This window comes from Rhagoletis pomonella, unplaced genomic scaffold (assembly GCF_013731165.1).
Source record: "Rhagoletis pomonella isolate Grant_MI unplaced genomic scaffold, Rhpom_1.0 Rhpom_scaffold_00004, whole genome shotgun sequence".
NCBI lineage: Eukaryota > Metazoa > Arthropoda > Insecta > Diptera > Tephritidae > Rhagoletis > Rhagoletis pomonella.
Window position 1 is genome coordinate 40,934,684 of NW_023458558.1, and position 14,824 is coordinate 40,949,507.

At 34.4% G+C, this 14,824-nt stretch overlaps 1 protein-coding gene and 1 non-coding gene across 2 annotated transcripts in view; both read right to left on the minus strand.

The window, feature by feature from the left end:
• Window positions 1–13,136, minus strand: part of LOC118738220 — a 307,156-nt gene extending 294,020 nt beyond the window's left edge. Inside the window, exon 1 of the mRNA XM_036469143.1 lies at window positions 12,549–13,136. Within this exon, the coding sequence (XP_036325036.1) occupies window positions 12,549–13,047 (499 nt within the window). The 5' untranslated portion in view covers window positions 13,048–13,136. The remainder of the gene's footprint in view (window positions 1–12,548) is intronic.
• Window positions 13,137–14,364: 1,228 nt separating this feature from the next.
• LOC118738610 lies at window positions 14,365–14,471 on the minus strand. The gene has a single exon (XR_004992913.1). It is a non-coding gene; the product is annotated as a U6 spliceosomal RNA (small nuclear RNA).
• Window positions 14,472–14,824: the final 353 nt, after the last annotated feature.

Sequence of the window (14,824 nt, forward strand, 5' to 3'; positions counted from 1 at the left end):
ACAGGTGCATACTTCAGTCTTTTTGGCCGTGCTATTTGAAGGATAAGAGGATTAGGAATAAATTATTACATAAATTTAGATTAGACATTTTGTGCCGCGAAGTGTAACGACGCAGTGGGATCTGTACGCGTTTAGCACTAAGTTTCTTCTCCTATCTTATCGTTACAGGAATGCGTCAGTGGACTTGAAATTTTAGTTGACCTGGTAGACTTTAGTAGACTTGAAACGCAACCCTCTTTACGACGATTCCCAGAGTTCGCGCATCGAGGATAGGAATAGCACCAAACAAAATGAGGTCAATATAATTTTCTGGGATCAAACAAAACATCCGGAACTGGAAGCATACATTGATTACACGCCACTTAAATGTTATGCAGCCTGAGATTCTTTAAATACCATTTTTTTTAATTACGAGATTTGACCTAAATAAGCGAATAAAAAACCAAAATTTACGAATTTGAAGTATCTGAGCCTGTATAATACTTAAATGGCATGATTGATATAGGTCGGCCTATAACCTAAGGAGGCAAACTACTGGAACGGACTGTGGGATGAGCGTCAAACAGGGAGAATTCGGACGGACGGAAAAGGGATAGGTACATCGGGGGAGCTTTTATGGATTCAGAGACGGAGAAGTGACTTAAGACTCGATAGAACAGAGGGTGTGGTGGGGATCCACGAATTTTTTGCAATATGATTGTGGCGAGTTGTTAACATATCGATGGTACGACTTGCTGAAACAAATCATCTGTTATTTCTAGCACCAAATTTTTCTATTTACATTAAATAAAAGTTTAAAGTTGCAATATTTTTTATAAATTCGTCATTTGTTTGCACATTTTTTTTTTATTAGTTATATGTACATATGTATATGTATATCCATACAACTGATCAAAGAAATGTGTTACGAGTGCGTTGACGCCATTTAAGCACTGTAAGCTCCTCCTGCTGCGCTGAGCTCAACAGCAACAGTTTCCCACCCATTACGCCTTAGCGGGGGGGCTATTTGGACAACCAAAATTACATATTGCCACCTTCTTGTTAGCTTTCATTTAATCCGGAAATTTTACCGATTTTCGTGATTTTTCCACTTAAATTTTTTTCTGTGAAATAAAAGTAATGAAATAAAAACAATATAAAAAACTGATAAACACACACTTCACTCATTTTGTTTCCAGTGCCAAAAATCAATACACTTCGAGCTGGAGATATAAATAACGCAAAAGTGTATCGGAAATACATTTACACCACGCGATATAAGTAATTCATATCGCAGCAAAGATACAGAAACAGGCTACTGATGTGCTATTCTAAACATAGTTGCAGGCATACATACATATGTATCATAAAAGATAACCATCTTTCCATTTTTCACACTCGATAATCTATCTTATCCTGTAAACTATGTAGTTGCCTAATACGCCTACACACATAAGTATGTAAGCTAACGACCTCTGCAATGCCCCTACGACAGCAAGGTGACTCCTTCTCATGTTACTATACATGTACACATTTTAACTTTATATCACTTAACCTCAACGGTATGTATGACGTGTTAAAATTACACTTCCTTAACACAACGAACTGCAAATTTAATTTTTAGAATGTCACGTTGTTATTCGTTGTGATCAAAGTAAGTGAGTCGGTGGCAAATGTGTGAACCGAAAAGGTTACATTCTAAAGATGGGAAACTATCGATTGTTTAGACTATCGATATTTGCCAATAGTATTGATGAACACTATCGATCATATTTAATTTATAAAAAAAAAAAATTTAATATAACCTGTATATAAAAAGGGTTGTGCAGAGTTACCGACTTCTATTTTGTTCGGCGGTCATTATTAACACAGGCCTGCAAATTTTAAATTTTTTCTCCCCCTCCAATAATTATTTCATTTTTTTTTTTTATCTCTATGTGTGTTAAATTAAAATGCATTTTGGATTTTTTTCTAGCACGTCGAAATTTTTTTTATTGATGACATATGTATTTTAGGATTTTTAGCAACTTGCATGAAAAGCCAAAAATTAATTAATTTAGAATTGAATTTTTACTTAAAAACTAACAACGCTATATGAAAATACCCAGAAATAGACTAAGTAAATCAAAAACACTTAAGTAATTTCGATAGTTTTATGAAATCGATAGTATAGGCGATATTTCTTCTCCTTTGCTATACTCCCACCTAACCTACAACAATGTAACACGTAACTAAATATAAATAAATTATATGTATTTCCTTGCAGTGTAAATATGTATATTTGGATATTGGCAGTAATAAAAATAGATACCACTTTAACCCATGTCAAAACCACAAATACATTCGCACAGAGAAACATCAAATCGGTTGCATGCAATGCAGGTGCTATAAATATACAAAAGGTCACGCCCGCCCGTTTATCTATTAGATACGTTCATATATCATGTATACATACATACTTACGTGTACATACAAAAACATACCAGATTATAGGTGTTTGAACATTTTCCCATAAACGTTGAAATACGCTAAACAAAATTAACCGCTTAAATGGTTGAGGATGGACGAGTAAAATGTACACAATATGTATCTTGCTACATTTTTTATGTACTCGTATGTGCCATGTATTAGAACGTATCAGAAAAGTTGCATTTATATGGAAAGTAGCCGGCCTCGTTTACGCGAGGCTTCGCCATGCGCCGAATGTGTAGATATTAAATAAGATGCGATTGACAACTAAACAGGTTGCCCACATTTTTTAAGTACACATGTTGCAACCCTCTTCGAAAAAATTAAAACTTTCGGCAAAACGAAAGGTCAAGCCTTTCCTTTGACACCTCACTTTTTTAAAACGAACGAACTGCGCAAATCTAATGTCATTGTCATTAACTAAAAATGCCCTCGCGTATTATACATACATAATTTTTAAATAGGTGGCAACCCCACTCAACAAAAAATAAAAATTTTTTCATATGCAGAGACCATATACTTTCTCTTGGTACCTCAGAATTTAGCCCAACAAACGGAGATGATCTTATAATTTTTAAAAAGTGGCAACCCTACTTAAAAAGTAATAACATCTAAAGGCCGAGCCCCTCTATTTGACACCTCATTTCTTGTAATCCAACAAACAATGCGGACTTAATAATTTTTTAGACAGGTGCCAAGCCTATAGGAATTTAAAGTACTAAAGATCTATCCTGTCGATATAGGTTATACTTAAAAAATCTCGTATAACTCCGTTCGGCAGGTTCTGTGATTACCATGGTCAAAATATCTCGACTTTCCTTTATATTATGTATTGAAGACAGTAAATTTTAAATAGGTGGCAACCCTACTTGAAAAATAATAAAGTTTTTGTACATGCGAAGGCCATGCACTTTCATTTGGTATCTCATTTTGTAATCCAACGAAGGGCGAAAATCCCCATAACTACCCTACTCATAAAAATAATACATTAGTGCGCATGCAGAGACTAAGTCTTCTCGTTTGACAGCGACGGTACAGAACTGCTGCCTACGCTTATTATGATTGAATATTGTAATTTTATTAACAGGTGGCAACCCTATTAAAAAAAAATATTAGTTTTTTTCTGGAGGCCAATCCGTTTCATTTGACACCTCATCTTTTGTAATCCACCGAACGGTACGGATCTTATAGTTTTTTAGACAGGTGGCAATCCTATTAAAATTCTAAGTAAAAAAAGATCCCTCTCCTGTCGATCCGCTCAGTAGTTTTCGAGATTATCGCGTACAAAGAATCTCCAATTTCCTTTATACTATGTATAGATAGATACATACATATCGTATGAGAACGCTTTTAGTGAGTACCAAGAACCTGTACTTTAGAGTGAACATTAAAAAATATCAATGTCAAAATTTGTTTCAAGAATTATAGTAGAAAATTGCTTATTGAGTTTATCGCTATATCTTTGCCAAAAACGTGTCGATCCTCTTTATATATAAATTCAAAACTGTCATTTCAGACATATCGACAAATCCGGACGTGGCGGACGGTATGTTCGAACATTCCTTTTAACATTTTTCTTTAAAAAAAATTATCATTTAAAAATTGTTTATAGTATAAGGAAAGGTTTAAAGCAGTACTTATGAGAAAAAAATAGTAGAAACTTGAGTTTAAGGTTTCGGCGGTGTATTTGCCCTGAAAGCTTTGTGTTCAGACGTTACTAAATTGAAGCAGCGATATTGACCATCAGAGTCAACTGATTTCTGCAAATTTTTTTTTTTTATCTACGATCACTATTTATCTTTATCACAATTTACAAGAATAATTTGAAGAGAAAATAACGAAGTTAACAAAATTTATTATAAAAATTTTAATATTAAAATCATGACATATGTGCGTTACGGTCGTTGCGTGTGGTACTTATTTACTGCTTTTGTCGTTAAGAAAATTTTTCTTTTTAAAGAGATATTGGCGTAGTTTATTTAAAGACATATTGTTTAGAATTCTGATGATTAGAAGCTTTGTTTCAAGAAGTCAGATAGTAAAATTATATTTATCAAACAGGAGTTGTGTAAATAAATGTGAAATTAATATATGCTCTATGTATTGTGCAATTCCATTCTTGAAAAAAAAGTGAGAACTTCAGTTACATGGATTTTTTTCGTTTTTGGTTGACTATTTCTCGAATTTGACCATATTTTATGAAAATAATTGGGGTATTCATCTAACGTCACAAGCTGATGATAAACGTGATAAAATTATAAATTCCATACAAATCGCGTTATATGAATACCTCTAATAAAAAATGTAAGTTTTACAACAAAATGATTTTGAAGAAACGGAATAAATCTAAATCGGAGGGGAAGCTCCGCCAAATACTAACGTATTGTGTAAGCGTCAATCTATTATTATAATTACTATTTTTCAAATTGCGAGTTTATTCCAAGTGTATGCCGTTAGTACCCTGCCAAGATACCCCACGCCAGCAATGCTACTGTCAAGTACATTTTCGCGTGTAACAGAAAGGCAAAAGCGTGAGTGCAGTGAAACGTTGTACGTAAAATTATCGCGCATTTTGTAGATAAATATAACAGGTCAAATTGTATGTATATGAACAGATGTATGTGCATATTTAAAAGCTTAGAAACTTCAGATATGCGAGTGTAGAAATCAGAGGTAGAATAGCAAATGTACGCGATTACATGCGGCAACACCTTTCTAATTTGCTTGCGAAGTCCACATTCGTAAACCTTCGAGGTTAAAAAAGAACAGAGCTGTCAAAATGTTAGCAACAAAACGTCAGCAAAGTGTTAAAATGTTTGTGGTTTTCGCTTAGCATGTATATATGTACACACACAAATAATTATCCCAATAGGATAAGAATAAATCAGCTCAGTTGAGTTGTGAACCATAATAGGGGCCTAAATAATAACAAAGGACTTTTCAACCAAATTGTTAAGGAATAAACAAATGTGCCTTACACATATGTTTGTGTTTGGACGAGCTTCTCCTCCGATTTGTGGCGCGCGCTTTAATGTTAATACATAAAGCGGAGACACTTACAGTTTTGCGCGGTTTTTCATAGCAGAAATCCACTCGGTGGTTTGCCATTGCCTGCCGATGGGGGGACCGCTGTTAAGAAAAAACCTTTTTTCTATATTTTTTTGCGATGTTGCTGAGACCAGAGCTTGTACCCAGGCTCAGCCGATTGGTAGCGCGCATTGCTAACTGCCACAACACAGCGACCGCGGTCTTTAGATAGTTATATATTCAGAAAATACATAGCTTCGATTTGTTTCTACCGATTCCATGACTTTTTTCTACCAAGATCCCCGATAATAACAGCGCAAAACAAATAAATTTCTATTTATTTAAATTTTTATCTATTAAAACATTTGCCGAGCTTCCCTATTTTGTGGTGCGAGACATTTTTATGACACTCCATTTATGAAATAAAATCAAGACGCGCACCATAAATTGGGAAGAACTTCGGCCAAACGCTTTACATAAATGGGAGCCGAAATATGTATTATTTAGTGATGTATTTTGAAAAGGACATTCGTCATACCTTGTCAATTTTAATTGAGAGACAAACCCGTTTCGCCTTCTGAAAGAATGAAAAATAACCAAAACCGGTAAATAGTTCACCCTATACTGGAAAAAATTAAGAATTTTCTTTGTTATCGTCGTTTTGCAGCTTCTTGGCAAGAAAAAGGGCCCGAAAATATAAGACAAATATTAAAACGGTGTGCCTAATATTATTTTTGATTCAAATTTAATATAATTTCTTCATAAATACGAATGCACGCATCAAGCCGCTATGCATACTCTTTTCCGCTCATACTGGGGAATCAAAACCATATTTCTTCTTTCAAAAATCGTTGAGATATGTATTACATCCGTTGTAGCGTTCAAAACTAAAGAAACACCTCCTTTGTTCTCCTTCCTAAACAGGTGAAACTTCCCCTTGATAAGAAAAAATTTTAAAGTCGCATAACGGAAGAGCATGCCTCAGAGTCCCGAAAGTTTCATAACCCCTGCAAAACTTTTTTCAGTGTATTCTGAAATGTCGAGAAATTTTAAAGAATTCGTAAAGATCTAATCCGATTTTTGCCGAATTTTCTAAAATGAAATAAAATGTGCACACTTCGATTCTTTTATGAAATTTGCAAAGAAAATCGGTAAAGCAATGAAAATAATGCTGCACTGCAAAAGAGTTCTTGCAGAAAATTTTCAGAGTTTTCTTTATTTTGCGCACACAAATTTCTTAACGACTTCGTGTGAACCACTTCATATAATTTTCCTAGAAGATTCGTAAAGAAATCGTTACAGAAATGAGAGAGATTTCGATAAGATTTCGGGAACTTTGATTTGCAGGGATGATACAGAAATGTATGTACACACGTACATATGTATGAAGGTAGTAAATTAATGTTTTTTTTTTTGTTAAACAATTGTTACCAAAATGCAGGTAAGCACTAATTCAAGTTAGGTATGCAATTGTACTCGCATACTTGGAAACAATCGTAATTTAGCATTTTCTTTGGCACAACATATGTATCTATGTAATTGTCTCGTAAGCAATTTCTAGAAAGGCTTTTATTTTATGGCTCTATTTTATGTAAAGTTTTCTGGTGTATGTTGTGTGGAAATACATATGTATGCTTGGTATGTGGTTTGTAAGAGCTATAGTGTCTAACGGAAATTTAAATTTAATACATCGCACAATCCTTATAACGCGACTTTGTAATAATCATAGTTATATATGTGCACACACAATGCGCACTCACAAAAAAACCCCTGCTGTCATTGTTTTGTAATTATGATGCTTACGTCACGTGTTACATATCAAAAGTCGGCAATCAGCAGTCAGCAATCACCAGTCAGCTTTCAGAGTTCAACATTTTGCATACCTTCACTATTACATAAATACTTAGATATGTATGTTCATATGTACATAAGTATGTATTTACGAACTTACTTTCTTCCATAAATGTTGCTTTCACTCTCCTATCGTACAGCAGCGCCGCATATGATTAATGAAGTTGTATGAAGGAATGAAATTTTACTAAAACACGCTATTTTTGCTAATACTTCACTATTATGTATTTATGTACATTTGTGCCTACATACATATAGGGGTGGTTAAAAGTGATGATTGCGGCTTCCAGTGTTTACTACGTCCAAACATTCACAAGCATTAACCCTCTAGTAGGCAGAACCGCCTCCAGACGGTCGTTAACTAAACGCCTTTTTAGTGCACCTATAATAATTTTTTTCTCTATTCGTAAGCCACGATCTTTAGACAAAAATCGTACCCTTACGGCGAAGTAAATTTTAATCCGTTATGTCAATCCGTTTTATTTTAATCGGCAGTTGAATTACAGATTTCGAAAACACGGTTAAAATTAATTATTTCTTGCTATTTAGTAATTTCGTAATTAAAGAACTTTGTTCTTTTGAAAAATTTTTTTGATAAAAAAAATTCGGTGGATTTCGTTGTTAAAAGCACCGTATTTTAATATAAGTTTTATAATTATGTCACCATTCGAAATGGAGAAAATTGCTTTCGAACACAGACCGTCTACAAAGCGGCTTGCCGACATATAAAACCCCAGCTTTGCATTTTTGACCATCTGCAGACGGCATTGCCGGTTCGTAGGTCAACATTGTGTAAGAGAAATCTGAAAATATGTGTAAGTATATCGCCGAGCCCGTCTCCAGACGGTCTTGGTTTTTCTCCCCTGTAGGAAAAAGTTACTGTCACAGATCGAAATGGACATCAGTTTTGGATTTCTCGTGCTAAAATCACCCATTCCTGAATTTTTCAACTCATAAAAAAATTGGCCTACTAGAGGGTTAACCTGCATACCCATTTGGTATTGAAATTAAAACAAAAAAAGAATTTTTTAGGCAATTTCCTAACCTACGAACCATTCGTTTTTCTAGAAGTGTGTGTTAACGGGAAACCCTTTATTGTGAACTTTGACGTAGTGTGACATTTCGAAGGTGCTTTGGTAAAACTTCATATCTCATAGAATTAATTTAAAGTAGGCCTCAAAATACTGCGATTCACTATATATTATTAATGGAGATTTTTTTTTGATAGAGAGTATTGTTTGAGAGTGTTTTGAGATACGAGCTTTTGCCAAAGAACGATTTCCAACTTTTTATGTTTTGTAAACCCTGTGGAATCACAAAAGGAAGGCTCATGCAGAAATCCAACTTTCTCTCATTTTTATTTTTCGAAGTAAAATTCCGGGTTTACCCGTACTATATACATAATAATATTTATCATTTTTAAAGCAGTTCTTCTATTAAGTTTATATGCCGTTTCTGCGTGGTCAAAACATTATCACATTTTTCACATTTGCATATTAGTCAATAGTAAAAGCTCCCCGCATGAATTATATTTTATTACAATTTTTTGGTGGTTTTCGAACATTTCCGCTTAGATCTCTATAACTGTATATTCGTACATACTTATGTATTATATTTATGTGTATATTCGGGGTACATATTCGTACTTTTATTTGGGTTGGGCTTGATGAGCTTTTAGCCGCGGTAACAAAGTTAGATTTGGTGTAATTAAAAATAGTTGTATGCTTTCTTTATTTCCAAATGCAAAACACTCCGAAATTAAGAATGATTTATAGAGGAAATTAAAAAGTATACGTTTATATAAAATAATTTACGTATATACATATAAGTACATTCGTATGTACAAGAATGAGGGCGTGTAAATAGCGAATACTAATATACCTTGCATGATAGATACAAAATATGAGCTGCAGAAAAAACCCTCATTTATGCTAAAACTCCGATTCTCAACTACTAAATCTATTTGATTTGTTATTTAATGCACCAACCAAATTAATCCATTAATTACCAAAGGGAATAAGTCAGCATTTTTTTTTCAATATTACAATTTTGATACAGTTCGGTTTATTTAAAGGAGCTATGTTGAACTGCATCAAATTTGCCATATCGGAAAAATGCTTGAATTTCCACAAAAAAAGTGCTTTTAGTTTGAAAATCAAAAAATCAAATTGATTTTTTCGGAAAACTAATACCCCATTTCCACCAAACGCTTAACCGCAGTCAAGAGCTCAGATAATTTTCCATAATTTTTTTACTAGAGATGATCGGCAAGGTTTGTTTTTTGATTTTTAATTTTTTCCTTTCGTTAGCTTGTACTTAATATGAGAAACTACTTCCTTGGAGTTGTAATCTGTTGAATATTTACAATTGACATAAGCTGCAGTTAAGGCTTTGTGGAAATTTTTTATTTGGTTGACAAAAAATTAAATAAATAAATTTTATTCAGGATTTGATTTGGCGAAGAAATAATACATTTTTAACCGTCTTCACTTTAATGTATGTTACCGCATAACTTTGGACCACGTTAACCGATTTCTATTCTATTTTTAAAGGAAGGGTTTTACCTCACAGGTAGTCCCATACTAATTTGGTTTAACGATAATCTTAAATCTTTATATGAGAATTGAAGTCGGTTTTTGTTTTTTGCTTAAAAATTACTAGTTATTAAATATTTAGAATTTAATACAATTTTCAATTCAGAAAACAATTTTATTTTTGGATTTGGGTTTTGACTAATTACAAATCACGCTAGGGTTTGGCGTACAGTTTGCTCTAATAGCTAGTGATGTCGGAAACTGGGCTCGAACCCAGGCTTTTCGGAAGAGTAGCACGCACTGCTAACCACTAAATCACAACGAGCGTTTCTAAAATATATATTAATTTCCATTACCATTAATCCTGAACTTACACCCCTCTCGTTGCAATTATACACACCTTCTAAAGTACGGAAAAGCGCCACACAAATGAGTGTTGAGAGTAAGGGAAGTGCTAGGAAAAGTATGCATAACTGACTTAGTATTAAGGAAAACATAACTTAGTTTGTTCTTAATTAACTTAGCATAAAAAGTTACAACAATTAATGCGACACGAAATTAGTTTTAAATTCCGTTTGGTTAGCGTTTACGGTATGATGAACCGAAATAGAGCGAGCGAAGCTCCAAAATGCAAGCGAGGTAGGAAATCGACAACTATATCGGTTCACGTGGTCCAAAGTTATGCGGTAACATACATAAAAAAAAAATAAAAATAATAAAACTGAATAAATAAATAAGATATATATATTCCGACGAACTAATAACCTCCTCCTTTTTGGAAGTCGGTTAAAAAATAAGTAAAAAAATATGTGCAAAAATATAGGCAAAATTCAGTCAGGTCAAAAATATGAATACTTTGACGTTTTGACGATTTTATTTATTTTTGCCTTACATACCAAATTGTTCTTACATTTTTTTTAATATAATTCACTCAACAGCAAAAATCTCAAGAACCATTTTTTTAATTTCATAAAGAACTCGGGAAAATGCACGAAATACAAAAAAATTTCCATCAAAATTTTGATTATTCAATTTTGTAGCGCACAAATTTTTAATATAATAAAATTCAAGTTTCAAGTCGCTAAGAATTGCTGTGGATTTTTGGGAATTTCTTTTGTCTTTTGTCATTTTCTTTTATTTAACGCGTGAAAAAGATCTATTTTTATATGGAAGAAAATGCGCAACACCCGAGACAAAAAAAAAATCTCTAAAATCAACGGTAATTTTTAGCGACTCTAAGCTTGCCTTTATTATTGAGCTACACAACTAAATTAAAAAATTTAAAATTTTGATGAAACTGTTTTCTTATTTCTTGCATTTTTCCCGAGTCTTGAATGAAATTAAAAAAAAATGATTCTTGTGGATCTTGCTGTTGAATAAAATATTTTTATAAAAAATATTAAATTTAATTTTTTGGATAACATAAACAAATAAAATCGTTAAAACACCAGGGCGTTCATATTTTTGACGTTGACTATACGCTTTGCTTTTACTTTGCTGATACATATTTTTAGTTCTTAAAATAAACGATAACTATGTAGTTACATATGTATGTACACATTTCTTGGTTTCGCCCTTCATAAAATCTGTTTATAAAGTAGACGATTGGTTAATGTAATACATAGTACCTACAGGACGGGGGGATGACAAGTTCGTGACAGGAAAGGTGTAAAGATGTGGGAAACAGCTTAAAGCTGACAGCCCGGAATCACTTACATTTCCCTGCCTGGCACCAAATGCACACCATTACAAAAATGAGTTATATATGTACGTAAGTGTGCACATGGTTTCTCGTGCCAATGTGTGCTTCAACTTATAGTGAAATTGAATATTTTCCGCGAGTGGAAATTAACAGATCGAAATGCGAGTGCTGGGCGTATACGCAATTTTTATGAAAAAAAAAAATTCATTTCAAGTACATAAGCTCGGATCCAGTATTCCATGAACCTACAGGTTTTTATACGAACTTGCAGCAAGTTACAGCCAAAAAGATACCGTACTCCGAATTCCTCCAAAATCCTTTAAATGAGAGCGAATTTCGGAGAGTTTTGTAGAGAATGAAGTTGCAAGATTTTACCCGAACTTTTTCTTCTGGTAAAATCATGAAAAGTGTCAAGCGATCACTGGTTGGCTTTTTTACAGGAAAAATGCTTCTTTTGTTCCCGTACTTTTTGTTCTTACTCAGTTTTCACCCTCACTTCAGAGAGGAAGTTTAATGTTTGACATTTTTACAGGATTTTACACAAAACAGGATTGGATCAGAGCTATAGAAAGATGGTGGCATTGGAAAAATTGTAACATGGCATGCATTTTCAGGATAATTTTCGATCTTCTTATGGTTTGTTTTTTTTTGTTATTGGTATATTTTATTTGACGAATACTATTTTGTAAAAAAAAAAATAAAAAAAAGTAAAATACATTTTGTTAGGAGTTTCCAGAGGTTACAGGTTTTCAGGCCTAGAGCTTATCTCTTACTAGTAGTAAGTTACTACATATATGATATTTTGAATATGAAAGTGCTAAAGGTAGCCATCTTACCTACCACTCACATGCGGGTTCAAATCGAGTACATATGCAGCGGTAGTAATAACAATGTAGGTACCTTTGTGGCCTGCAGCTACCTACGTAAATGCATTGCAGAGGGTGTACTAACTAACAACAGCAATATGTGTACGTGCAGTAACTCACCTGGATCGTCATCATCATCCCAATCGATTTGACCGGCGCTGATGCTGAACGTTGTTGTGAACACCAACAGCGTAATAAGGCCAACAATACAGTTGCGCCAACTGTTGAAACTAGTGACGGACAGCAGGTGACGCGCCGTTTGCACAATGCTTGCATTGCTATCTGTGTCGCTGTCGTCGATGCTGTGGGCGATTTTTCGGTTAATGCGGGTTTTTGTTGCTGTTGGTGTTGATGTTGATGTTGATGTTGTTTTGGTTGGTGTCGGAAGCGTTAACGTTGCAGTTTTATTTTTCGCTGGCATTGAGCTATGCAAACTATTACGTAAAATGCCTGCTGATGTGGTTGTTGTTGTCGTAGTTGCAGTAGCACACATGTTGACTGTAGTTGTAGCAACGCAGGGGTGCGTTGTTGTTGTTGTTGTCATAGTGATTTTAGCATTGTCGTGGCGTACCGACGACACTGACACCGTTGTAACTCGTTGTATTTTTAGCATAACCATTTTTAGTAAATGCCGTGGAAATTTTGCGTTGTTTTTAAATTGTTGTTATTGTTTATTGCGAGTATAGTCTTTTTTATTTTTGGTTACTTGTTTCGTTCGGAATTTTTATATATATACATATTTTTTTGTTTTTGCTCTATATTTTCATTTAGTGTTGGTATTTTAGATATTGCATTCCGCTTCCGTTGCAGAAAACTCGTTTGTTTTACTTTACTGCTGGTTGCTACTGCATTCGGAAGTTATAATTTAATTTGCAGCATCACAACTTGTATACAACTTGCAAACGATATGTATGCTGGCGTTTAGCTCACGCTGCTTTTGCTTTTTGCTTATGTTTTTGCTATTATTGTACATGCAGTTTGTATCGCTTTTCCGTTGGCGCTTCTTCGCTTGTATTCACCCGACGGTAACTTGTTTTGCTTTTCACAGCACTTGCCACATTCTAATGAAGCAACAATGTGCGCCACTTTGTAGTCAGCAACAAATACAATAATAATACATTGTATTGTTCAGCATGCAAAATCTACCTTCAAAGTTTTCGTTGCGTTTCCTTTAATTCGAGCACATTTTCTATACATACATACATATTTTTTTCTGCTTGCAATTTTGCGGAATTCCGTTTCGAAATTGCGTCGTTGTTTGGCCTCGGAATTTCTTATTTCGTGCAATCGTCTTTCCAGTTCTGTTCCGCTTCCCATGCGTTTTTATTCAATTACGATTTTTTGCTTGTATTTTTCTCTCGCCTCTACGCCGCGACTTTGGCTGCGCTACGCTAATTAATTTGTTTTTCTAGTCCTAATTTCCGCCACTTGAAGTGTGCAACCGCGTTTGCTATGAAAAAGGTTTTTTTTGTTGGTCTTCCAAAATGCTGAAGTATTCTTGTTTGTGTGGGTTTATTCTCATCCAAGTCTCGAGATGTATTTTCAGTTATTCATTTCGCTCTCATTCACAAATGCCACTAGAGTACTTCTTAAAATCTGCAAATAAAGAAGGCAGACATTAAACATCGAAGAAAATGAAGCAAGAATAAAAAAGAAAGTAAAATAAAGACATAGCTGGAGAAATATTGTATAATTTCTTAGTATTACGCTAATGCCATGAACATAATTAAATGGCTTGCCGAAAAGGAATTGTTTGTTTCTTATTTAAGATTGCTACACGTTTTGACTAAAAATAAAATTGAAAATGAAAAAAGTATCCAAGCGGCAGCTGCTGAAACGTAAGAGCACTTGCGTTGGTTACACCGTGCGACAGTGTATTTTATGTATGGTTAAATTATAGTAAAACCGCGTACTTAGTGTTTCTCTCTGACATCAGGATTTCTTTTAACGCTTCACGATTTTGCGTATCATCCTTGCGCAGGGGCCATGCTAATCTTCTCTGTATCGTTCCAATTTTAGTATATGTTCTACCGAAGCAAGAACATCTCGCTCATCTGCGCCCATGCCCCGACGGAAGAGAAAGACGAGGCGTCCAAGGATCTCTTGTATGAGCGCTTGGAGCGTACATGCGAGCGATGGCCCTCGAACGATATCAAAATCTTGCATGGCGATTTTAATGCCAAGGTAGGCAACAAAGGAAACTTTGGTGCCACTGTAGCAAAATTATGCCTCCACGACGAAACGTCCGAGCACGAACTGAGACTTATCGACTTCGCCGGAGTCCAAAACATAGTACTAGGTTCCAGCAAAAGAAGGTCCACCAAGCTACATGGCTGTCACCTGATCAAAAAACGAGAAACAAATTTATTCGCCACTCAACTCTCACACCTGCTCTC